A 26676-nucleotide genomic window follows, 5' to 3' on the forward strand; every position below is an offset into this window, starting at 1 on the left:
TACAGGGAAGTTTCTAACACGGTTAGGGAATCGGCTGATTGGTAGGAGGCAGCGAGTGGGAATGAAAGGATCCTTTTCTGGTCGGACGCCGGTGACTGGTGGTGTTCTGCAGGGGTCGATGTTGGGGCCTCTTCTTTTTGTGCCGTATATCAATGATTCAGACGACGGAATGGACGGCTTTGTTGCCAAGTTTGCAGGCGATGCGAAGGTCGGTGGAGGGGCAGGTAGTGTTGAGGAAACAGGTAGGATGCAGAGGCTTAGATGAGGAGAACGGGCGAGAGAGTGGCAGAGGAAACACAATGTCGGAGAATGCACGGGGTCATGCACGTTGGTAGTTGAAGTAACTGAGCAGACTCTTTTCTAACTGGGGCGAAAATCGGAAAGTCTGACATGCGAAGGGAGGCGGGAGTCCGTGCGCAGAAAGTTCACCTTGCAGGCAGTGGTGAGGGTGGCAAACGCCATGTCCGTGTTCATCTGAAGAGGTCCAGACTCTTGGAGCAGGGACGTGATGCCGAGGCTTTATAAGGCACTGGCGAGGCCTCGCCTCGAGCACCGTGAACAGCTTTGGGCCCCTCGCCTACGAAAAGTCGTGCTGGCTTCAGAAGGATTTCACAGGAGGTCCGCGAGGATGATTCTGGGAATGAAAGGGTTATCAGAGGAGTGAGGCCGGGACAGAGTCGATGTGAAGAGGATGCTCCCCATGGTGGGGGAGTCTAGGACAACAGGGCACAGACTCAGAATAGAGGGGCGTCCATTTAAAACAGAGATGCGGAGAAATTTCTTTGGCCGGAAGGTGGTGATCGTGTGGAATGAATTACCGCTGGCTCAGTGGAGTCCGGGCCGTTGGGTGTATCTAAGACAGAGGCTGATGGGCTTTTGATTGGGCACAACATTAAAGGTCACGTGGACAAGGCTCCTCAGGGGTCACTGGGTCCAAAGTGTTCTTTTACCTCAAGCTGACTAATCACCCCCGGTTCATTACACGACACCCAATCTAGTGTCTAGGCTCAGTGACAAATTACTGTAAAACGCCATCTCTTAGGCATTCAACAGACTCTCTCCCCTGAGATCCATTACCAACCTGAATTTCCCAATCGACCTGCATGTTAAAATCTCCCATGACTATCATAACATTGCCCTTTTAAACAGCTTTTCTATTTCATAGAAACATAGAAAACCTATAGCACAATACAGGCCCTTCGGCCCACAAGGTTGTGCCGAGCATTTCCCTACCCTAGAAATTACTCGGCTTCCCCATAGCCCTCTATTTTTCTAAGCTCCGTGTACCTATCCAAAAGTCTCTTAAAAGACCCTATCGTATCCGTCAGCACCACCGTTGCCGGCAGCCCATTCCACGCACTCACCACTCTCTGAGTAAAAAAGTCACCCCTAACATCTCCTCTGTACCTACCCTCCAGCACATGAAACTTGCGTCCTCTTGTGGCATCCATTTCAGCCCTGGGGAAAAGCCTCTGACTATCCACAGGATCAATGCCTCTCAACGTCGTGTACACCTCTATCAGGTCACTCCAAGGAGAAAAGGCCGAGTTCACTCAACCTATTCTCATAAGGCATGCTCCCCAATCCAGGCAACATCCTTGTAAATCTCCTCTGCACCATTTCTATGGCTCCCACGTCCTTCCTGTGGTGAGGAGACCAGAACTGAGCACAGTACTCCAGGTGGGGTCTGACCAGGGTCCATTCCCATTGTAACCTTTGGCCCACATCCTAGCTACTGTTGGGAGGCCTGTGTATAACCGCCATCAACGTCCTTTGACCCGTGCAGTGTCCTAACTCAACCCACAAGGACTCAACATCTTCCGATCCGATGTCACATCTTTCTACTGATATAATGCCAGTCTTCACCGGCAGAGCCACACCACCGCCTCCAACTACTGAGCCCTCTGATCAATTCCGGTTCACTGAGCAACGCCCAATCCAGAATAGCTCTACAGGGGCTGCTCCAGAAACGCACAGAACACTACAGCACATTACAGGCCCTTCGGCCCACAATGTTGTGCTAACCCTCACACCCTGCCTCCCATATAACCCCCACCTTACGTTCCTCCATATACCTGTCCAGTAGTCTCTGAAATTTCACCAGGGTATCTGCCTCCACCACTGACTCAGGCAGTGCATCCCACGCACCAACCACTCTCTAAGTGAAAAACCTTCCTCTAATATCCCCCTTGAACTTCCCTCCCCTCACCTTAAAGCGGGGAGTGGTCACTCCGCGCCCTTCTTTGTTTGTAAACAAACACCTCCTTTGTTTTGTTCACATTCAGAGACAGGTTGTTGGCTCTGCACCAGTCTGTTAGCCGCTGCACCTCCTCTCTGTAAGCTCGTCGTTCTTGCTGAAAAGGGGAAGTACAACGAGATCTAGATCTGGATATCCCCCACCATAGGGAAAATCCTCTCCAATGCCCACCTTATCCACTCCTTTCAACGTTCGGTAGTTTCAATGAGATCCCACCCCCCCCCCCCCCCACACACACAGACACCCCGGCATTCTTCTAAATTCCAGTGAGTCCGGGCTCAAAGCTGCCAAACGCTCCTCGTATGTTAACCCCTTCGTTCCCTGAATCATCCTCGCAAACCTCCTCTGGACTCTATCCAACGACAACACATCCTTTCTGAGACGCAGGGCCCAGAACTGTTGACAATACTGCAAGTGCGGCTGACTAGTGTCTTATAAAAGCTCAGTATTATCTGTCTGCTTTTATATTCTATTCCCTTTGAAATGACCAGTGGGGTACCGCAAGGCTGGGTGCTGCGACAGCAGCTATTTACGATATACATTAATGACTTAGATGGAGGGGTTAAAAGTAACATTAGCAGATTTGCCGATGACACAAAGCTGGGTGGCAGTGTGAAATGTCAGGAGGATGTTAGGAGAATGCAGGGTGACTTGGACAGGTTGGGTGGGTGGGCAGATGCAGTTTAATGTGGATAAATGTGAGGTTATCCACTTTGTTGGCAAGAACAGGAAGGCAGATTACTATCTGAATGGTGTCAAGTTAGGAAAAGGGGAAGTACAACGAGATCTAGGAGTCCTTGTTCATCAGTCACTGAAAGTAAGCATGAAAGTACAGCAGGCAGCGAAAAAAGCTAATGGCATGTTGGCCTTTATAACAAGAGGAATTGAGTATAGGAGTAAAGAGGTCCTGCTGCAGCTGAACAGGGCCCTGGTGAGACCTGGAGTACCTGGAGTATTGTGTGCGGATTTGGTCTCCAAATTTGAGGAAGGACATTCTTGCTATTGAGGGAGTGGAGCGTAGGTTCACGAGGTTAATTCCCGGAATGGCGGGACTGTCATATGTTAAAAGATTGGAGCGACTGGGCTTGTATACACTGGAATTTAGAAGGATGAGAGGGGATCTGATTGAAACATATAAGATTATTAATGGATTGGACACGCTGGAGGCAGGAAAAATGTTCCGGATGTTGGGGGAGTCTAGAACCAGAGGCCACAGTTTAAGAATAAGGGGTAGGCCATTTAGAACGGAGTTGAGGAAAAACTTTTTCACCCAGAGAGTGGTGGATATGTGGAATGCTCTGCCCCAGAAGGCAGTGGAGGCCAAGTCTCTGGATGCTTTCAAGAAAGAGTTAGATAGAGCTCTTATAGATAGCGGGGTCGAGGGATATGGGGAGAGGGCAGGATCAGGGTACTGATTGTGGACGGTCAGCCGTGATCACAGTGAATGGCGGTGCTGGCTCGAAGGGCCGAATGGCCGACTCCTGCACTATTGTCTATTGACTTCTGGTTGTGGTTTATTTCATCTGTTTTGGGACCGTGAATGTGCTAAAACATTTAGGGTTGATGTTTTCGTAGGACTAATCAAAATAGGACATGCAGGGTAAGTGGTAGGGCATTGAAGAATGCAGTAGAACAGAGTGATCTAGGAATAATGGTGCATATTTCCCTGAAGGTGGAATCTCATGTGGATAGGGTGGTGAAGAAAGATTTTGGTATGCTGACCATTCTAAATCAGAGCATTGAGTATAGGAGTTGGGATGTAATGTTAAAACTGTACAAGGCATTGGTGAGGCCGAATTTGGAGTATTGTGTACAGTTCTGGTCACCGAGTTATAGGAAAGATGTCAACAAAATAGAGAGAGTACCGAAGAGATTTACTAGAATGTCACCTGGGTTTCAGCACTTAAGTTACAGAGAAAGGTTGAACAAGTTACGTCTTTATTCTTCGGAGCATAGAAGGTTGAGGGGGGACTTGGTAGGGGCATTTAAAATTACGAGGGGGATAAATAGAGTTGATGTGGATAGGCTTCTTCCATTGAGAGTAGGGGAGATTCAAACAAGAGGACATGAGTTGGGAGTTAGGCGGCAAAAGTTTAAGGGTCACTCGAGGGGGAATTTCTTTACTCAGAGAGTGGTAGCTGTGTGGAACGAGCTTCCAGTAGAAGTGGTAGAGGCAGGTTCGACATTGTCATTTAAAGTAAAATTGGATAGGTATGTGTACAGGAATGAAATGGAGGGTTATGGGCTGTGTGCAGGTCGGTGGGACGAGGTGAGAATAAGCGTTCGGCACGGACTGGAAGGGCAGAGATGACCTGCTTCCGTGTTGTAAGTGTTATATGGTTACATGAGAAATAATCCTTTCTTTATCACAAATCTTTTGGTAATTTACAGCAAATTTTATTATCCGTAAGTGTGAATACAGCAATACAGCAATAAGAAACCTTCATTTAATTTTTTTACGTCAGACTTCAAAACGATATAACTGACCGGCGACAAGAAGTGACCGTTTGAATAATCAGTCCCGTTTCTCACCGTCACTCTGCATCGGGGAACTGATTATAAAATTATAAAACTGATTATAAAATCACACTTCGGGGCCGTGTCCGGGATCGCTGCAGATCCAGGGTCACTGCCGAGGGATTTGTCCATTTAACATCATTATATCGGCCAGGCTGCCGAATGCACCGTCCTCAGCAAAGGGGGCAAAAGGATTCTCTCCCGGGACCATCCCCCCCACCCCGGGACACCGGTGTCCCAGACTGAGCCCCGGACCCCGGGCTCTTCCTGTCCGGGTAATTCCCCGGGTAGCCACGTGGGGAGTCTCCAACACGCACATCCGGCGGAAGCTGCCCCGCCGGCCATCAGGCGGAAACACGTCACTGCGGGGCTGCTGCGAGCGACGCCCACAGCGCGCGGCCCGAGCCGAGTCCGTTAAATCCGTTGGGAATCAGCCCCGGCGCGCGGCCGTTAAAGGTAAGGGCTGGAATTAAAGGGGAGGGCGGGGAGTCGGCCAAATGTCCCCATCCCGCGGGCGAGGATGTTCACACATTCAGATCTTCACAGGACCACTCTCAGTCCGGGTCTGACTCCCTGTAGAGATCTCAGTTCCTTCATCCCGGTCTCACTGAACCGATTCCGCTCCAGGCTAAAACAGATGGGAGAATAAAGATGAAATAAACAGAATTATACAACAGTGTCAGTAACAGGGGACCGGGGTTAATGTTTCAATAACACTCACAGACAAATATCACCAGAAAACCCGCGGATCCGCTGATATTTTATCACATTGAACATTAACACAAACACTCACCGGATCCACTCCAGACTCGGGAGGGTCTGTATGAGGCGGCGGAGAGCGGGGACAGATCGGTCTGTCAGAGAGTTTAATATCAGGCCCAGCTCCGTCAGTGATGTGTTTGTATTGAGAGCGGAGACGAGACCCTCGGCACCAGAATTTGTGAGACCGACCTCCCTCAGCCTGGAGATGAGAGAGAGTGAGGGTGAAGGACACAGATAGACAGGAGACGGTACAGATCCCCAGTGTTTATCAGTAACACAATTACTGATCACATTAATGTTCAGTGTTAGACACCCAGTGACTGTAAACACAATCTCCCACAGTCTGGTACTTACAACAGTCTCTGTATTTTACACTCCGAGTTCTTCAGAGCCGCAGACACCAGTTTCACTCCAGAATCTCCAAGTTTATTATAACTCAGGTTCAGCTCCATCAGTGATGATTTTGTACTGAGAGCGGAGGCGAGATCCTCGGCACCAAAATCTGTGAGACCGACATTGCTCAGCCTGGAGATGAGAGGGAGTGAGGGTGAAGGACACAGAGACAGGAGACGGTACAAATCCCCAGTGTTTATCAGTAGCACAATTACTGATCACATTAATGTTCAGTGTCAGACACCCAGTGACTGTAAACACAATCTCCCACAGTCTGGTACTTACCCCAGTGTCTGTATTTTACACTCCGGGTTCCTCAGAGCCGCAGACACCAGTTTCACTCCTGAATCCCCCAGTTTATTATAACTCAGGTCCAGATCCGTCAGTGATGAGTTTATACGGAGAGCGGAGGCGAAATCCTCGGCACCAGAATCTGTGAGACCGACACGGATCAGCCTGGAGATGAGAGACAGTGAGGGTGAAGGAGTCAGGGAGACAGGAGACTGTACAAATCCCCAGTGTTTATCAGTAACACAATTACTGATTTTTTTCTTCAGCACGACTGGGCAGGTCGGCCAGTGAGAACAGCGAGAAGAGTTTAAAAGGAAGACAGATTTACAGAGCGAGCGTCAGAGAAGCGGGAGACAGAGTAGGAAGGCTTTGGCTCAACAGGGCTTCGGCGATAAAGGGTCGAGGCGAGGTAGGTTATCTGTTTACAATACAGCCAGAGAGTATGTGTGTGAGGCTGGTTTTCTGTGCTCGGTGTTAGATGTGGGAGATCCTGGAGACTCCCAGCCTCCCGGACGGCAACATCTGCACCCGGTGTGTCGAGCTGCAGCTCCTTAGGGACCGAGTTAGGGAACTGGAGATGCAGCTCGATGACCTTCGTCTGGTCAGGGAGAGCGAGGAGGTGATAGAGAGGAGTTACAGGCAGGTGGTCACACCGGGGCCACGGGAGACTGAAGAAGTGGGTCACTGTCAGGAGAAGAGGAAGGTACTAGAGAGTACCCCTGTGGCTATTCCCCTTGACGATAAGTACCCCTGTTCAAGTACTGCTGGAGAGGGGTGGGGACAGCCCACCTGGCGGAGGCAACAACACTAACAGGGACATCGAGGAGCAGATAAGGAGACAGATTCTGGAAAGGAGTAACAATAACAGGGTTGTTGGAGTCGGAGATTTTAATTTCCCAAATATTGATTGGCATCTCCCTAGAGCGAAGGGATTTGATGGGGTGGAGTTTGTTAGGTAATGATAAGAATCTGGAAGATTATAAGGAGAGTCTGTCAGCGAGTTTGATATCAGGTTCAGCAGCGTCAGTGATGGGTTTATACGGAGAGCGGAGGCGAAATCCTCGGCACCAGAATCTGTGAGACCGACACGGATCAGCCTGGAGATGAGAGACAGTGAGGGTGAAGGAGTCAGGGAGACAGGAGACTGTACAAATCCCCAGTGTTTATCAGTAACACAATTACTGATTTTTTTCTTCAGCACGACTGGGCAGGTCGGCCAGTGAGAACAGCGAGAAGAGTTTAAAAGGAAGACAGATTTACAGAGCGAGCGTCAGAGAAGCGGGAGACAGAGTAGGAAGGCTTTGGCTCAACAGGGCTTCGGCGATAAAGGGTCGAGGCGAGGTAGGTTATCTGTTTACAATACAGCCAGAGAGTATGTGTGTGAGGCTGGTTTTCTGTGCTCGGTGTTAGATGTGGGAGATCCTGGAGACTCCCAGCCTCCCGGACGGCAACATCTGCACCCGGTGTGTCGAGCTGCAGCTCCTTAGGGACCGAGTTAGGGAACTGGAGATGCAGCTCGATGACCTTCGTCTGGTCAGGGAGAGCGAGGAGGTGATAGAGAGGAGTTACAGGCAGGTGGTCACACCGGGGCCACGGGAGACTGAAGAAGTGGGTCACTGTCAGGAGAAGAGGAAGGTACTAGAGAGTACCCCTGTGGCTATTCCCCTTGACGATAAGTACCCCTGTTCAAGTACTGCTGGAGAGGGGTGGGGACAGCCCACCTGGCGGAGGCAACAACACTAACAGGGACATCGAGGAGCAGATAAGGAGACAGATTCTGGAAAGGAGTAACAATAACAGGGTTGTTGGAGTCGGAGATTTTAATTTCCCAAATATTGATTGGCATCTCCCTAGAGCGAAGGGTTTTGATGGGGTGGAGTTTGTTAGGTAATGATAAGAATCTAGAAGATTATAAGGAGAGTCTGTCAGCGAGTTTGATATCAGGTTCAGCAGCGTCAGTGATGGGTTTGTACTGAGAGCGGAGACGAGATCCTCGGCCCCAGAATCTGTGAGACCGACATTCATCAGCCTGGAGATGAGAGAGAGTGAGGGTGAAGGACACAGAGAGACAGGAGACGGTACAAATCCCCAGTGTTTATCAGTAACACAATTACTGATCACATTAATGTCAGTGTCAGACACCCAGTGACTGTAAACACAATCTCCCACAGCCTGGAAATGAGAGAGAGTGAGGGTGAAGGACACACAGAGACAGGAGACGGTACAAATCCCCAGTGTTTATCAGTAACACAATTACTGATCACATTAATGTTCAGTGTCAGACACCCAGTGACTGTAAACACAATCTCCCACAGTCTGGTACTTACCCCAGTGTCTGTATTTTACACTCCGGGTTCCTCAGAGCCGCAGACACCAGTTTCACTCCTGAATCTCCCAGTTTAATATAACTCAGGTCCAGATCGGTCAGTGATGGGTTTGTACTGAGAGCGGAGGCGAGATCCTGGGCACCAGAGTCTGTGAGATCGACACCCCTCAGCCTGGAGATGAGAGAGAGTGAGAGTGAAGGACACAGAGAGACAGGAGTCGGTACAAATCCCCAGTGTTTATCAGTAACACATTTACTGATTTTTTTATTCAGCACGACTGGGCAGGTCGGCCAGTGAGAACAGCGAGAAGTGTATAAAAGGAAGACAGATTTACAGAGCGAGCGTCAGAGGAGCGGGAGACAGAGTAGGAAGGCTTTGGCTCAACGGGGCTTCGGCGATAAAGGGTCGAGGCGAGGTAGGTTATCTGTTTACAATACAGACAGAGAGTGTGTGTGTGAGGCTGGTTTTCTGTGCTCGGTGTCAGATGTGGGAGATCCTGGAGACTCCCAGCCTCCCGGACGGCAACATCTGCACCCGGTGTGTCGAGCTGCAGCTCCTTAGGGACCGAGTTAGGGAACTGGAGATGTAACTCGATGACCTTCGTCTGGTCAGGGAGAGCGAGGAGGTGATAGAGAGGAGTTGCAGGCAGGTGGTCACACCGGGGCCACGGGAGACTGAAGAAGTGGGTCACTGTCAGGAGAAGAGGAAGGTACTAGAGAGTACCCCTGTGGCTATTCCCCTTGACGATAAGTACCCCTGGTCAAGTACTGCTGGAGAGGGGTGGGGACAGCCCACCTGGTGGAGGCAACAGTGGCCCTGTGGCTCAGAAGGGCAGGGAAAGGAAGAGGAAGACAGTAGTGAGAGGTGACTCTGTCGTTTGAGGGCCAGATAGACGACTCTGTGGACGCAGGAAAGAAACGCGGATGCTCGTTTGCCTCCCAGGTGCCAGGGTCTGGGATGATTCAGAACACTTCCAAGATATCCTGCAGTTGGAGGAAGAACAGCCAGAGGTCGTGGTACATATTGGTACCAGTGACATAGGTAGGAAAAGGGAAGAGGTCCTGAAAACAGACTACAGGGAGTTGGGAAGGAGGTTGAGAAGCAGGACCGGCAGAGGTAGTAATCCCGGGATTACTGCCTGTGCCACGTGACAGTGAGTACAGGAACAGAACGAGGTGGAGGATGAATGTGTGGCTGAGGGATTGGAGCAGTAGGCAGGGATTCAGATTTCCGGATCACTGGGACCTCCTTTGGGGCATCTGTGACCTGCACAAAAAGGACGGGTTGCACTTGAATGCCAGGGAAACCGATATCCTGTTGGAAAGGTTTGCTGAGGCTATTGGGGAGAATTTAAACTAGAATTGCTGGGAGGGGGTGGGAACTGAAATGAAGTGATGGCGGAAAGGGAGGTTGGCTCACAAATTGAGAAGATTTGGAGACAGCGCGAGAGGGAGCATAGGCAGGTGATAGAGAAGGGACGCTCTCAGACCGATGGTTTGAGGTGTGCCTATTTTAATGCAAGGAGAGTTGTGAAGAAAGCAGATGAGCTCAGAGCGTCGATCAGTACTTGGAGATATGATGTGGTGGCCATTACAGAGACTTGGATGGTGCAGGGACAGGAATGTTTATTTCGAGTGCCAGGCATTAGATGTTGCAGAAAGGACAGGGAGGGAGGCCACAGAGGTGGGGACATGGCACTGTTGATCAGAGATAGTGTCACGGCTACAGAAAAGGAGGACATCATGGAGGGGTTGTCTACAGTCTCTGTGGGTGGAGGTTAGGAACAGGAAGGGGTCAATAACTCTACTGGGTCTTTTGTATAGACCTCCCAACAGTAACAGGGACATCGAGGAGCGGATAGGGAGACAGATTCTGGAAAGGAGTAACAATAACAGGGTTGTTGAAGTGGGAGATTTTAATTTCCCAAATATTGATTGGCATCTCCCTAGAGTTAAGTTTTGTGACGGGGTGGAGTTTGTTAGGTGTGTTCAGGAAGGTTTCCTGACAAAATACGTAGATAAGCCGACAAGAGGAGAGACTGTACTTGATCCGGTATTGGGAAATGAACCTGGCCGGGTGTCAGGTCTCTCAGTGGGAGAGTATTTTGGAGACAGTGACCACAATTCTATCTCTTTTACCATAGCATTAGAGAGGGATAGGAACAGGCAAGCTAGGGAAACCTCTAACTGGAGTAAGGAGAACTATGAGCCTATCAGACTGGAACTTGTAAGCATAAATTGGAAATTGATGTCCTCAGGGAAACGGACCAAAGAAATGTCGAAAAGGTGGAAGGGATATTTGTGTGGGGTTCTGAGTAGGTACGTTCCAATGAGACATGGAAAGGATGGTAGGGTACAAGATCTGTGGTGCACAAAGGCTGTTGTAAATCTAGTGAAGAAGAAAAGAAGAGCTTACGAAAGGTTCAAAAACTAGGTAATGATATGAATCTGGAAGATTATAAGGCGAGTTTCTCAGCGAGTTTGATAACAGGTTCAGCAGCGTCAGTGATGGTTTTGTACTGAGAGCGGAGACGAGATCCTCGGCACCAGAATCTATGAGACCGACACGGATCAGCCTGGAGATGAGAGAGAGTGAGGGTGAAGGACAGAGAGAGACAGGAGACGGTACAAATCCCCAGTGTTTATCAGTAACACAATTACTGATCACATTAATGTTCAGTGTCAGACACCCAGCGACTGTAAACACAATCTCCCACAGTCTGGTACTTACCCCAGTCTCTGTATTTTACACTCCGGGTTCCTCAGAGCCGCAGACACCAGTTTCACTCCTGAATCCCCCAGTTTATTATTGTTCAGACTAAACACAAACAGACAAATTGAGGAACATTGTGATTAAAATCGTCCGTCTGAGGGCATTTCTCTCACCCGGATATTTCAGGAAACATTAAACCCTTCAGTAATTCACTGATCGTAGATCCCATCACTGTCAATGTCCCTCACTGCCCAGCTCCAATGAATTCACCGAATGTCAGTAATTTCGTCTGGCGGTGTGACCCTGTAAACTCCACATATTCTCTCTCATTCCCCAATGTTTAGAAAAGTGTTCCTGACGTGAGACAGTCGGAAAGGGCAGGGGTGAAGGGGAGAAAGTCAAACAGTGAGGAAGATTTGAGAATCGGGAAATGTCGATGGGAGATGGAGGAAGAGACATCACCTAAGGTAAAGGATGGAAAGACACAGAAGGAAGCGGATGTGGAAGAGAGATCCCACAAGAGAAAGGGGAATTGGGAAGAGAGATCCCACAGGAGGCAGGGGGATGGGGGAGAGAGATACCACAGGAGGAAGGGGGTTGGGGAAGAGAGATCCCACAGGAGGAAGGGGGATGAGGAAGAGAGATCCCACAGGAGGAAGGGGGATGGGGGGAGAGATCCCACAGGAGGAAGGGGGATGGGGAAGAGAGATCCCACAAGAGGAAGGATGATGTCGCAGAGAGATCCCACAGGAAGAAGGTGGATGGGGGAGAGGGATCCCACAAGAGGAAGGGGGATGGGTTTGAGTGATCCCACAGGAGGGAGGGGGATGTGGAAGAGAGATCCCACAGGAGTAATGGGGGTTGGCTGAAAGGGATCCCACAGGAGGAAGGCATGGGAAATAGAAGTCCAGCAGGAGGAAGGGGATGGGGAACAGAGATCCCATAGGATGAAGGGATTGGGACGAGAGATCCCACAGGAGTAAGAGATGGGAAAGAGAGATCACAGAAGAGGACGGAGGATGGGGGAGAGAGATCCCACAGGAGGAAGGGGGATGCGTGAGAGATCCCACAGGAGTAAGGGGGATGTGTGAGAGTGATCCCAGAGGAGGAAGGCGGATGGGGGAGAGGGGTCCCACAGGCGGAAGGAGGATGGGGGAAAGAGGTCCCACAGGAGGAAAGGGATGGGGAAGGGAGATCCCACAGGAGTAAGGGTTGTGGAAGAGAGATCCCAGAAGTGGAAGGGAGATGGAGGAGAAGGATCCCACAGGAGTAAGGGGGATGGAGGCAGAGATGCCACAGGAGGAAGGGACATGTGGCAGAGAGATCCCACAGGAAGGAGGGGGATGAGGAGAGGGATCCCACAGGAATAAAGGGATGGAGGAGAGGGATCCCACGTAGAAGGGGTTGACAGATCCGACAGGAGGAAGGGGGATGGAGAAGAGATGTCCTACAGGAGGAAGGAGAATGGGGAAGAGAGATACCTCAGGAGGAAGGGGAATGGGGTGAGATGGGGAAGGGGAATGGGGGAGAGGGATCCCACAGTAGGAAAGGGATGGGGAAGGGAGATCCGACAGGAGGAAGGCATGGGGAATAGAGGTCCCATAGTAGGAAGGGGATGTGAAAGGGAGATCCCATAGGAGGATGCTGGATGGGGGAAGAGAGGCCCTTCAGCGGGAGGGGGATGGGGGAGAGTGATCCCACAGGGGGAAAGGGATGGGGGAGAGTGATCCCACATGACGAACGGGGCTGTGGCAGAGAGATCCCACAGGAGGAAGGGGTATGGGGGAGGGGGTACCCACAAGAGGAATGAGGATGGGGTTGAGAGATCCCACAGGAGGAAGGGGGATGTGGAAGAGAGATCCGACAGGAGGAAGGGAGATAGAGAAGAGAGGTCCAAAAGGAGGAAGGGGATTAGGGAAGAGATATACCTCAGGAGGAATGGGAATGAGGTGTGATGGGGAATGGGTATGGGGGAGAGGGATCCCACAGTAGGAAAGGGATGTGGAAAGGAGATCCCACAGGAGGAAGGGGGATGGGTAAGAGTGATCCCACAGGACCAAGGGGAATGGGGAAGAGTGTTACCTCAGAAGGAAGGAGGATGGGGGAGAGAGGTCCCACAGGCAGAATAGTGATGGGGAAGAGGGATCCCACAAGAGGAAGGGGGATGGAGAAGAGAGATCCCACAGGAGGAAGGCATGGGGAATAGAGGTCCCACATGAGGAAGGGGGATGAAGAAGGGAGATCCTAAAGGAGGAAGGCGGTTGTGGAATAGAGACCCCAAAGGAGGAAGGGGGATGGGGGAAGAGAGATCGCACGGGCGGAAGGAGGATGGGGGAGAGTGATCCCACAGTAGGAAAGGGATGAGGAAGAGAGGTCCCACAGGAGGAAGGCATAGGGAATAGAGGTCCCACAGGAGGAAGGGGGATGGGGGAATAGAGGTCCTACAGGGGGAGGGGGATAAGGACGAGGGATCCCACGAGGAAGGGAGATGGAGAAGAGAGATCCCACAGGAGGAAGGCATGGGGAATAGAGGTCCCACATGAGGAAGGGGGATGGGGTATAGAGATCCCACAGGAGGAAGGGGCAAGTGGAAGAGAGATCCCACAGGTGGAAGGGGGATGGGGAATAAAGATCCCACAGGAGAAGGGTGGATGGGGGAGAGAGATCCCACAGGAGGAAGGGGTATGGAGCAGAGAGATCCCACAGGAGCAAGGGGAATGGGGGAGAGTGATCACACAGGAGGAAGGGGAATGTGGAAGAGAGATCCCACGAGGAAGGGGGATGGGGCAGAGAGGTCCCCCAGCAGGAAAGGGAATGGTGGAGGAGGATCCGACAGGAGGAATGGGGGAGGGGTAGAGAGATCCCACAGGAGGAAGTCATGGGGAATAGTGGTCCCACATGAGGAATGGGGATTGAGAAGAGACATCCCACTGGAGGAAGGGAGATGGGGGAGAGAGGTCCCACAGGGGGAAGGCGGATATGGGAAAGGGATCCCACAGGCGGAAGTGAGATGGAGGAGAAGAATCCCAGAATAGGAAAGGGATGGGGAATAGAGGAGGAAGGGCTATGTGGAAGAGAGATTTCACACGAGAAAGTTGATGGGGAAGAAAGATCCCACAGGGGTAAGGGATCGTGAAGACAGTTCTCACAGGAATAAGGGGGATGGGTGAGAGGGATATGTCAAGAAGAAGGGGGATGGAGAAGAAAGATCCCACAGGAGGAAAGGGTTGGGGATGGGAGATCCCACAGGAGGAAGGCATCGAGAATAGAGGTCCCACATCAGGAAGGGAAATTGAGAAGAGAGATCCCTCAGGAGGAAGGGGAATGGTGGAGAGAGGTCCCACAGGCCGAAGGGGGATGGGGGGTCGGATCCTACAGGAGAAAAGGGAGATGTGGAAGAGAGATACCTCAGGAGGAAGGGTGATGGGGGAGAGCGGTCTCACAGGGGGAAGTCGGATGTGTGAGAGGGATCCCACAGGAGGAAGTTGGATGAGGGAGAGAGGTCCCACAGGCGGAATTGAGATGAAGGATCCCACTGGGGTAAAGGGATGGGGAAGTGAGGACCCACAGTAGGAAGGTGATGGGGAATAGAGGTCTCACAGGAGGAAGGTGATGGGGAATGTAGAATAGAGATCCCACTGGACGAAGGAGCATGGGAAAGTGAGATCCGACAGAAAGAGGGGGCAAAGGAGCGGATGACTCACAGGAGGAAGGCGGATGGGGAACAGAGATCCCACAGGAGGAAGGGCGATGGGGAAGCGAGATCCCATGGGAGGAATGGGGATGGGTAGAGAGATCCCACAGAAGGAATGGGGATGCGGATGAGAGATCCAACAGCAGGAAGGGGGAGTGGGTACAGAGACCCCGAGGATGAATGGGGATGGTAAACTGAGATCCCACAGATGTATTGCTACCCGTGCCACGTGCTAGTGAGGCTAGAAATAATGTAGCTAATTACGTGGCTGAGGGGATGGTGCATGATGGAGAGGTTCATGTTTCTGGACAATTGGGCTTTCTTCCAGGGGAGGTGGGACCAGTTCGAATTGGGCAGTTTGCACCTGAACTGGAGGGGGACTAACATCCTTGCCGGTAGGTTAGCAAGTTCTGCTCCGGGGGTTTTAAACAAGGTTGCAGGGGGACGGGGCAGAGTTTTAGAGCAGATAGTGATGTGGAGGAGAATAATGGTCATGCGAGGACTGCCTGTTTCGACAGATATCAATGGTTTGTACGTGATAGAAATGTTCTCAGGTGCATCTATTTCAATGCAAGGAGTATTGTGTGTAAGGCAGATGAGTTTAGGGCGTGGATTGGCACAGGATGATTTCGACATTATTGCTATTAGTAAGACTTGGTTTGCAGGAGGGGCAGGACTGGCAGCTTCATGTTCCGAGGTTACGTTGTTTCAGACGTGATAGAGGGGGAGGGATGAAAGGGGGAGGAGTGGCATTACTAGTCAGGGGAATCTCACAGCTGTGCGTAGACGGGACAGCCCGGAGGGCTCGTCTACAGAGGCCGTATGGGTGGAGCTGAGGAACGGGAAAGGTGTGACCACAGGAATAGGGTATTATTATATACGGTCCAATAGTCAGAGAGAGTTGGAGGAGCAAATCTGTAGAGAGTTAGCACACCAATGTAAGAAACAGAAATTTGTAATCGTAGAGGATTTTAACTTCCCACATATTGACCTGGACTCCCACTCTGAGAAAGGGTTAGATGGCGTGGAGTTTTCAGGAAAGTTTTCTAAATCAATATATTGAGGTACCAACGAGAGAGGGTTCAGTAACTGATCTAATTCAGGTGACAGAATTATGTGAAAGCGAACATTTTGGGTCCAGTGACCATAATGTCATTAGTTTCAAGATTATTATGGATAAGGATAGGACTGGTCCACCAGTTAAGGTTCTGAATTGGAGAAGGGCTAATTTTGTGGAAATGAGAGAGGATCTGGGAAGAGTGGATTGGGATAAGTTGTTTTCTGGCAGTGATGTATTCAGTAAGTGGAGTTACAGAACTGCGCTTACATCAGGAGTTTGCTTGTTCCTGCCAGGAGTAAAGGCCAAGTTAACAGGAATAGGGATATTGGCGATCTGGTTAAGTACGTGTTTAGCAGGTACAGGCAACTAGGAACAAATGAGGTACTTGAGGAGTGTAGAAACTGTAAGGGAATACTAAAGAAGGAAATCAGGAAGGCAAAAAGAACACATGAGGTTGTGTTGGCAGATAATGTGAAGGTAAACCCGAAGGGTTTCTACAAGTATATTAAGAGTAAAAGGATAGTGAAGGACACAATTGGTCCCGTAGAAGATCAGAGCGGTTGTCTATGTGGTCTATGTGTGGAGTATCATGAGATGGGGAAGATCTTAAACAGTTTTTTTTTTGCGTCAGTGTCTACTCAGGAAACTGGCAGAGCGGATATGGAATTAAAGGAAACAAACAGTAGTGTCATGGAATGCGGCCATGAGTTAGTGGGCCAGTGAAGGAGTGGAAATCTGAGGCTTTGACTCGAGAGATTCTGGCAGTTTTGGCAGTTGGAATGTGCAAATCAGGACAACCAAGATTTGAATAGCTCAGACTCAGCAGAAAACAGCTGATTATCCAAGCAGTTTGAAAAGCTCGAACAAATAAATAGAGGGGTAGCTCAAGCTGAGCGGCCCGTGGAAAGCAGCCAGTGAGTGAGTGGAGATTTGAGGCTTTAACATGTCTTTACCGCCTCCTGAGACGGTGATTTGCCTTTCCTGTGAGATGTGGTAGTCCTGGGGGATCTCCCCGCTCCCGCAGAGTCACATCTGCCAGAAGTGTATGCGGCTGGGCGATCTGGAAGACCGTGTGAGGAATCTGGAGCAGCAGCTGGATGACCTTCGACTCATAAGGGAGAATGAGGCTGCCATAGATGAGAGCTACAGGGGGGTAGTCACACCTAGGCTGCCGGAAGCAGGTCGTTGGGTGACAGTCCGAGGGGAGAAAGCGAAGGAGAGTAGACAGGAGGTGCAGAGCATCCCTGTAGCCATTCCCCTGAATAATAAGTTTACCGTCCTGGATGCTGTTGGTGAGGACGACCGACCAGGTGTGAGCCACGGTGGCAGGGCCTCTGGCACTGAGTCTGACCCTGTGGTGTAGAAGGGTGGGACGGAGTGGAGGAGAGCTGTCGTCATTGGAGACTCTATAGTCAGGGGGGCAGACAGGAGATTTTTTGGACGTGAGAAGGAAACCCGCATGGTTTGTTGCCTCCCGGGTACCAGGGTCCGGGTTGTCTCTGACCGGGTACATGACATTCTGGTACGAGAGGGAAAGCAACCAGAAGTCGTGATACATATTGGTACCAATGACATAGACAGGAAGAGGGATGCGGTCCTGAAGGGTGAGATTCGGGAACTAGGCAGAAGTCTGAAGAACAGGACCTCAAGGGTGGCGTTCTCAGGATTGTTGCCAGTACTACGTGATAGTGATGGTAAGAATTGGATGAGATGGCAGTTGAATGCGGGGCTGAGGAGTTGCTGCAGGGGACGGGGTTTTAGATTTTTGGACCATTGGGGTCTCTTCTGGGGAAGGTGGGATCTGTACAGATTGGATAGGTTGCACCTGAACTCAAGGGGGAGCAATATCCTTGCTGGTAGATTTGCTAGCATGGTTCGGGAGGGTTTACACTAATTTGCAAGGGGGATGGAACCCGGAGCGATAGAGCAGTGAAAAAAGTGCATGGAGTAAAGCCAGATCTGACACACAGAGAGTCCTTGAGGAAAGAGCAGCAGAATAAAGGGTAGAAAGGCAGTAAGATAGAAGGGCTAAAGTGTGTGTACTTCAATGCAAGAAGCATCAGGAACAAAGGTGATGAACTGCGAGCTTGGATACATACATGGAATTATGATGTAGTGGCCATTACGGAGACTTGGCTGGCACCAGAACAGGAATGGATTCTCAATATTCCTGGATTTCAGTGCTTTCAAAGGGATAGAGACGGGGGGGGGGGGGGGGGGGAAAGTGGAGGACGGGTGCCATTACTGGTCAGGGATACTATTAAGCTACAGAAAGGGTGGGTAATGTAGCAGGATCCTCTTTTGAGTCAGTATGGGTGAAAGTCAGGAGCAGGAAGGGAGCAGTTACTCTACCGGGGGTATTCTATAGACCCCCTGGTAACAGCAGAGATACCGAGGCGCAGATTGGGAGGCAAATGTTGGAAAGGTGAAAAAGTAACGGGGCTGTTATCATGGCTGAATTTAACTTCCTTAATATTGATTGGCACTTGATTAGTTCCAAGGGTTTAGATGGGGCAGAGTTTGTTAAGTGTGTCCAGGATGGATTCCTGTCGCAGAATATTGACAGGCCGACTAGGGGGAATGCCATACCAGATCTAGTATTAGGTATCGAACCGGGTCTGGTCACAGATCTGTCAGTGGGTGAGCATCTGGGGGACAGTGATCACCGCACCCTGCCTTAGCATTATCATGGAAATGGATAGAATCGGAGAGGACAGGAAAATTTTTAATTGGGGAAGGGCAAATTATGGGGCTATAAGACTAGAACTTCCGGGTGTTAATTGGGATGATGTTTTTGCAGCGAAATGTTCTATGGACATTTGGTCGATGTTTAAGGATCTCTTGTAGGATGTTAGGGATTAATTTGTCCCGCTGAGGAAGATAACGAATAGTAGGGTGAAGGAACCATGGGTGACAAGTGAAGTGGAAAATCTAGTCAGGTGGAAGAAGGCAGCGTACACGAGGTTTAGGAAGCAAGGATCAGATGGGTCTATTGAGGAATATAGGGTAGCAAGAATCAGATGGGTCTATTGAGGAATATAGGGTAGCAAGAAAGGAGTTTAAGAAGGGGCTGAGAAGAGCAAGAAGGGGGCTGAGAGGCCTTGGCGAGTAGGGGAAAGGAAAACCCCAAGGCATTCTTCAATTATGTGAGGAACAATAGGATGACAGGAATGATGGTAGGACTGATTAGAGATAAACGTGGGAAGATGTGCCTGGAGGCTGTGGAAGTGAGCGAGGTCCTAAATGAATACATCTCTTCGGTATTCACCAATGAGAGGGAACTTGATGACGGTGAGGACAATATGAGTGAGTTTGATGTTCTGGAGCATGTTGATATTAAGGGAGAGGACGTGTTGGAGCTGTTAGGCTGGATAAGTCCCCGGGTCCTGTCGGAATATTCCCCAGGCTGCCCCTCGAGGCAAGGGAAGAGATTGCTGAGCCTCTGGCTGGGATCTTTATGTCCTCGTTGTCCGCGGGAGTGGTTCCGGAGGATTGGAGGGAGGCGAATGTTGTCCCCTTGTTCAAAAAAAGTAGTAGGGCTAGTCCAGGTAATTAAAGGCCAGTGAGCCTTACATCTGTGGTGGGAAAGCTTTTCTAAAAGATTCTTAGAAATAGGATCTATGGGCATTTAGAGTATCATGGTCTGATCAGGGACAGTCAGCATGGCTTTGTGAAGGGCAGATCGTGCCTAACTAGATGATAGAGTTTTCTGAGGAGCTGACCAGGCCTATAGATGAGAGTAGTGCAGTGGATGTGATCTACAAGGATTTTAGTAAGCATTTGACAAGGTTCCACACGGTAGGCTTATTCAGAAAGTCAGAAGGCATAGGATCCACGGAAGCTTGGCCAGGTGGATTCAGAGTTGGCTTGCCTGCGGAAGGCAGATGGTCATGGTGGAAGTAGAACAACCGGATTGGAGGGTTGTGACTCGTGGTGTCCTGCAAGGATCTGTTCTGGGACGTCTATTTTTTGTAATTTTAATTAACGACCTGGTTGTTGGAGTAGGTTGGCAAGTTTGCAGACGACGCAAAGGTTGGTGGTGTTGTGGACAGTGTTGAGGATTGTCGAAGACTGCAGAGAGACACTGATAGGATGCAGAAGTGGGCTGAGAAGTGGCAGATGGAGTTCAACCCGGAGAAGTGTGAGGTGGTACGCTTTGGAAGGACAAACTCCAAGGCAAAGTACAAAGTAAATGGCAGCATAGTTGGTAGTGTGGAGGAGCAGAGGGATCTGGGGGTACATGTCCACAGATCCCTGAAGGTTGCCTCACTGGTAGATAGAGTAGTTAAAAAAGTTTAAGGGGTGTTAGCTTTCATAAGTCAAGGGATGGAGTTTAAGAGACGCGATGTAATGATGCAGCTCTATAAAACTCTAGTAAGGCCACACTTGGAGTACTGAATCCAGTTCTGGTCACCTCACTATAGGAAGGATGTGGAAGCATTGGAAAGGGTACAGAGGAGATTTACCAGGATGCTGCCTGGTTTAGAGAGTATGGATTATAATAAGAGATGAAGGGAGCTAGGGCTTTACTTTTGGAGAGAAGGAGGATGAGAAGAGACATGATAGAGGTGTACAAGATATTAAGAGGAATAGACAGAGTGGACAGCCAGCGCCTCTTCCCCAGGGCACCACTGCTCAGTACAAGAGGACATGGCTTTAAGGTAAGGAGAGGGAAATTCAAGGGGGGATATTAGAGGAAGGTTTTTCACGCAGAGAGTGGTTCGTGCGTGGAATGCACTGCCTGACTCAGTGGTGGATACACTAGTGAAGTTTAAGAGACTACTAGACAGGCATATGGAGGAATTTAAGGTGGGGGGTTTATGGCAGACAGGTTTGAGGGTCGGCACAACATTGTGGGCCGAAGGGCCTGTAATGTGCTGTACTATTCTATGTTTTATGGAACATATAGAGATTAAAGAGGAGGAGGTGCTTACTGCCTTACAGCAAATAAGGGTAATTAAATCCCCCAGGCCTGACATGATATTTTCTCGGACCTTGAGAGAGACTAGTACAGAAATTGCAGGGGTCCTGGCAGAAATATTTAAAATGCATTTTGCCACAAGTGCGGTGCCGGAGGATTGGAGGGTAGCTCATGTTGTTCCATTGTTTGAAAAAGTCTCCAAAAGTGCACCAGGTAATTACAGGCCAGTGAGCCTGACATCGGTATTAGGTAAATTATTGGAAGGTGTTCTGAGAGATCGGATATACAAGGATTTGGACAACCAAGGGCTGATTAAAGATAGTCAGCATGGCTTTGTTCATGGCCGATCGTGTTTAATGAATCCTGTAGTGTTTTTCGAGGAGGTTACCAAGAATGCACATGAAGAATGCTGTGGATGTTGTCTACATGAACTTTAGTAAGGCTTTTGACAAGGTCCCACATGGGAGGTTAGTTCAGAAGGTTCAGACAGTAGGTATCCATGGGGAGGTTGTAGATTGGATTCGAAATTGGCTGTGTGGGAGAAGACAGAGAGAGGTAGTGGATCATTGCTTCTCAGACTGGAGGCCTGTGACTAGTGGTGTGTCTCAGGGATCTGTGCTGGGACCATTGTTGTTTGTAATCATATCAGTGATCTAGATGATACTGTGATAAATTGGATCATCAAGTTTGCTGATGACACTAAGACTGGAGGCGTTGTGGACAGCGAGGAAGGCTTTCAAAGCTTGCAGAGGGATCTGGACCAACTGGCAACATGGGCCAGAAAATGGCAGATGGAATTTAATGCAGACAAGTGTGAGGTGTTCCATTTTGTAAGGACAAATCAAGGTAGAACATACACAGTAAATGGTAGGGCACTGAGGAGTGCGCAGGAAGAAAGGGATCTGGGAGTTCAGATACATAATTCCCTGAAAGTGGCGTCACAGGGAGACAGGGTTGTAAAGAAGGCTTTTGGCATCCTGGCATTCATAAATCTAAGTTGAGTATAGGAGTTGGAATGTTATGGTGAGGTTGTATAAGACATTGGTGAGGCCAAATTTGGAGTGTTGTTTGCAGTTCCGGTCACTGAACTATATTACGGATATCAGTAAGACTGAAAGTGTGCAGAAAAGATCTGCGAAGTTGTTGCCAGCTCTTCAGGAGTTGAGTTTCAAGGAAGGATTGAACAGGTTAGGACTTTATTCCTTGGAGCGCAGAAGAATGAGGGGAGATTTGATAGATGTTTACATAATTATGAGGGGTATAGACAGGGTAGATGCGAATGGGCTCTTTCCACACAGATTTGGAGAGATAAATTATTAAAGGACTTTGCTTCGGGGTGAAAGGGGAAAGGCTTAGGGGGAACGTCCTCACTCCAAGAGTTGTGAGAGTGTGGAACGAGCTGCCATCTGATGTGGAAAATGCGGACACACTCTTACGTTTTATGAATAAATCTGATAGGTCCATGGATGGGAGAGGTCTGGAGGGCTATGAACAGGGTACAGGTCAATGGGACTAGCGGAATAAAGTATTGGCACAGAGCAGAAGGGCCGAATGGCTTGTTTTCTGTGCTCTAGTGTTCTATGATTTTACAATTCTATGAAGGAATATGGGGAGGTCAGTTCCCACAGGAAGAAGGGGGATGGGGAAGAGAGATCCCACAGGAGGAAGCGGAATGGGGGAGAGAGATCCCACAGTAGGAAGGGAGATGGGGTAGAGAGATCCGACAGGAGGAAGGGGAATGGGCAGGAGAGATCCCACAGGCGGAAGGCGGATGTGGAAATGAGATCCCATAGACGGATGGGGGATGGGGAAAAGAGATCTGACAATAGGAAGGGGTATGTGGAAGAGAGATCCAATAGGAGGGAGGGGGATGGGGAAGTGAGAACCCACAGAAGGAAGGGGAATGGAGAAGAAAGATACGGCAGGAAGGGGGTTGTGGAAAAGACATTCCACTGGAGGATGAGCAAAGGGTAATAGAGAGCCCACAGGAGGAATGGGGATGGGGACGAGATCCCTAAGAATCGAAGGGCGATTGGGATAAGAGGTCCCACAGGAGGATTCCAAGGGTAAACGATAATCCGACAAGACGAGAGGATGCAGAAAATATTTGTACGTGTGTGTTGGGTCTGAACAGAGACCCAGAGGTGATGGGGCCTCGCTTTCTGTGTATCTGGTAGTGAGTAAAGTCACACACTATCAATGGCAGGGGAGGACAACCTCACAATGGTATTTATTTCCTTCTCACTGGGACAGTCTGCAGACGGTCTCTTGTCCCTCACCGGGAAGGGGGTGTGAATCTCTGACCCACCTGCTGCAGTCAGTGTCAGTCTGGGTGTCAGTAACAGTGAGAAGGAACATTGTCAATGGACGTGTCACAGGCAGCAGGAAACACGGCCATTCCTGTGATTTACTACCATTAAACCAATGGTCGTTGTTCACTGATCTGATGAAGTCTTCAACATCCCTTCACAAGCAACCACAGAACCCACACGTCCTTGGGGAATTACTGACCGATCCCCTGGGCATTAGTCACAGTTCATAGCAATCTGATTTATCACAGTTTAACCCAAATCACTTTACATTGAAATGACACAATAGAACAGTTTCACAGTTCCGAGTGAGAGATAAATCAAGTTACCTCAAATCCTGGCACTTGTGCAGCCCAGGTCCCAGCCGCTGGATTCCTTCACACTGAATGTGGCAGTACTCCAGGTCGAGGTGCTTTATTGTATCACAGAATCCGATGACATGAGACAGGACCGCGCAGTCAATCGGGGTCAGTGTCATTCTACTGAATGAAAGTGTTTCCACAGATCCCAGTGCGGCCTGAGCCAGTCCACGATTCTGAGACTCAAACAGGTAGTGCAATGTGTTCAGGAGGCTCCTTTTACCAGCTTCACTCTCCGTGTTTCCACTCTGACGTTTAACCTCCTCCTTCACCCAGTCAATCACCCGGCAGGTTGTTTCATGAGGAAATGGACCCAGAAACTCCACCAGGCCCCGAGCTGTCATTGGGGAGGAGAGACCAGCAACAAAACGGAGAAATACCTCAAATCGCCCATCTGTCGTGTTGTGGGCTTCAGTGAGGAATTTCAGGATATTCCCGGGATGTGGATTCAGGAATTGTGCGACCGCAGCTACAAACTCTTGGATGGTGAGGTGTGGGAATGTGTACACCACGCTCTGGGCAGAATCCTCTCTCTCCAAAAGCTCCATCAGGAACCCGGACAGGAACTGGGAAGGCTGAAGATTGTACTTGATCAAATCTCCATCTGTAAACACAATCTTCTTCTCGGACACTCCTTTGAAGGCCATCTGACCAACCCTGAGTAACACATCGCGGGGTCTCTCAATCGCACGGCCGTGGTTTTTCAGGATGTTGTAAATATAGTAGGAGTACAGTTGGGTGATGGTCTTGGGAACTCGCTGTGGGTCCCTGACTCTTTGTATGAAGAAGGGGCCCAGTGCCAGAGCGAGGATCCAGCAGTAGGAGGGGTTGTAGGTCATGGTGTACAGGATCTCGTTCTCCTTCACATGTTTGAAAACAGCTTCGGCCACCGTCTGATCTTCAAAATGTCTGATGAAATATTCCTTCCGTTCCTCATCAACAAAGCCCAGGATTTCAGCCCGGACACTGATATCCGCCTTTTCCAATAAATGTAACGCAGTGGGGCGGGTGGTCACCAGCACTGAACACCCTGGGAGCAGATTGCCCTGGATTAAACTGTACACAATGTCAGACACTTCACACCACCACTCGGGATCTGGGCACTGGTGCTTTGGTTCTGTATCCCTCCGACTGTCCGCAAAATCGATTTTGTGTTTGAATTCATCTAAACCATCGAATATAAACAGTAATCCTTCTGGATTCTTCCAGACTTCTCTCAGGATATTCCCAAAGTAAGGATACTGATCCAGAATCAGCTCCCTCAGGTTTATTCTACAATTAATGGTGTTTAAATCTCGGAATTTGAAACTGAAGACAAACTGGAACTGTTGGTATATTTCCCCCGTGGCCCAGTCATAAACAATCTTTTGTACCATCGTTGTTTTCCCGATCCCCGGGACTCCGGCCATTGCTGCTGAACTCCCAGATTTGGATTTACTCCGGGAAAAGCTGCTCTGGAATAACTGATCAGTACGGATTTTTTCCAGGTGTCTGCGGAGTTGTTCCTCTCTATAATCCTCATGGTCTCTGCCTCTTGCCAGCAGCTCATGTTCCACCAGTGTCCGATCTCGAACAGTAGAAATGACCGTGAGCTCAGCGTATCGATCAGCCAGCTGGAAAACCTTCACCTTCTCCGTCATCAGGATCGTGTTCACTCTCAGTGTTTCAGTTCGTGTCCGCAGAGTCTCCTTGTGTTTCTGTTGAACATCTTCCATGGGAACAGAGAACATATTCAAAACGTTAAATGGCTTATCTGACAAAGAACTTTATAATGGTATTTCAGCATTCAGTGTTTGAGATTACATGAATAAATTCAATGCTTCCATGGATATTCGGACAGAAAGTAAAATTCTGTTCACAGACACGGAATTGACAGCAATGGATGTCCCTGAAAATGTCCAATCCTCATGTTCTGGTTCTAGTTATTTGTGAAGGTGTACATTCCCCTGATTGCACTTTCTGAGGAAGTTTAAACAAGCATCACTCCCCACTAACATCTTAACTACATTCTACAGAGGCGTGGTTGAGAGTGTGCTGACCTTTTGCATCACAACCTGGGACTCCAGCTGCAGTGCTGCTGACAACAATGCCTTGCAGGGTGTGGTTAGGGGAGCAGAGAAGGTCACTGGGGTATCCCTACCTTCTTCCAAGACCTCTTTCAACGTCGATGCCTCCAGAAGACACGGTACATAATTAAAAACCCCTCACACCCTCTCCATGAACTGTTTGTTCTTCTGCAGTCAGGCAAACGTTACAGGAGCATCAAAACTAATACCACAAGGCTACTAAACAGCTTCCTCCCACAGGCAGTCAGACTGCTAAATAGCTGCTCTATCTGACTCTGCTTTGGACACTTTTAACTTGCACCGGACACTTATAACTTGATTTAAAGCGACATGTGGTTGTTGTGTTTTATTATTTATTGTTGTGTTTATTATTTAGTGTTGTGTTTGTTATGTTATGATTGCACTGCTCCTGGGAACCGCTGTCTCATTCTGCCCTGCAGTGCTGATGTACGGTTGGAACGACAATAAAGTTTTTGAATCTTGAATACCCTATTGCAATCCTGACTGCACTCCCGTTACAACAACATTTCACTATATTTAAAGCATTGTCTGCCTCATTAACAGAGGATGTTAATGTTGATCTGTTGCAGGTCACTGTGCATTTTGGCAAGGCTGCACACTGGGGAGTCACAGGTGTCCACTGCTCTTGCATCAAAACAGGAGCAGAATACGCGGGAAATACTCAAGTCGGGCAACGTCTGGGCGAGAATCACAGTGAAGTTGCGGATCGATAACCCATCGGAATGACAGGAATGAAAATGGGTAGTTTTCAATCGCAGTGATGGAGGATTGGTGGAAAGATGGAATCTCTGTTAATGGAAGAAGCCACAAGGGTCTGTCTCAGTGATGTACATTGTGTCTGTGGGAGAGGGTGGTGAAGTCTTGGCAACTGCTACTCATCAGTCTTGCTGTAGGGGTATGGGGCTCTGTCTAATGAGGCCTCTGTCTGTCAGAGTCGACCATGGATGTCCTGCCCCTGCAAGCCGGGACACTCCGATATGGAGAGGA

At 49.5% G+C, this 26676-nt stretch overlaps 1 protein-coding gene across 1 annotated transcript in view; it reads right to left on the bottom strand.

The window, feature by feature from the left end:
* Positions 1-470: 470 nt before the first annotated feature.
* The window catches only part of LOC132390309 (NACHT, LRR and PYD domains-containing protein 3-like), a 49701-nt gene continuing 23495 nt past the window's right edge, over positions 471-26676 (bottom strand). Inside the window, exons 5-10 of the mRNA XM_059962924.1 lie at positions 23573-25310; positions 11278-11364; positions 8548-8718; positions 8151-8249; positions 5383-5402; positions 471-634 (exon numbers count right to left, since the gene is read on the bottom strand). Of these exons, the coding sequence (XP_059818907.1) occupies positions 471-634; positions 5383-5402; positions 8151-8249; positions 8548-8718; positions 11278-11364; positions 23573-25310 (2279 nt within the window). The remainder of the gene's footprint in view (positions 635-5382; positions 5403-8150; positions 8250-8547; positions 8719-11277; positions 11365-23572; positions 25311-26676) is intronic.

The sequence above is a fragment of the Hypanus sabinus genome, unplaced genomic scaffold (assembly GCF_030144855.1).
Source record: "Hypanus sabinus isolate sHypSab1 unplaced genomic scaffold, sHypSab1.hap1 scaffold_853, whole genome shotgun sequence".
NCBI lineage: Eukaryota > Metazoa > Chordata > Chondrichthyes > Myliobatiformes > Dasyatidae > Hypanus > Hypanus sabinus.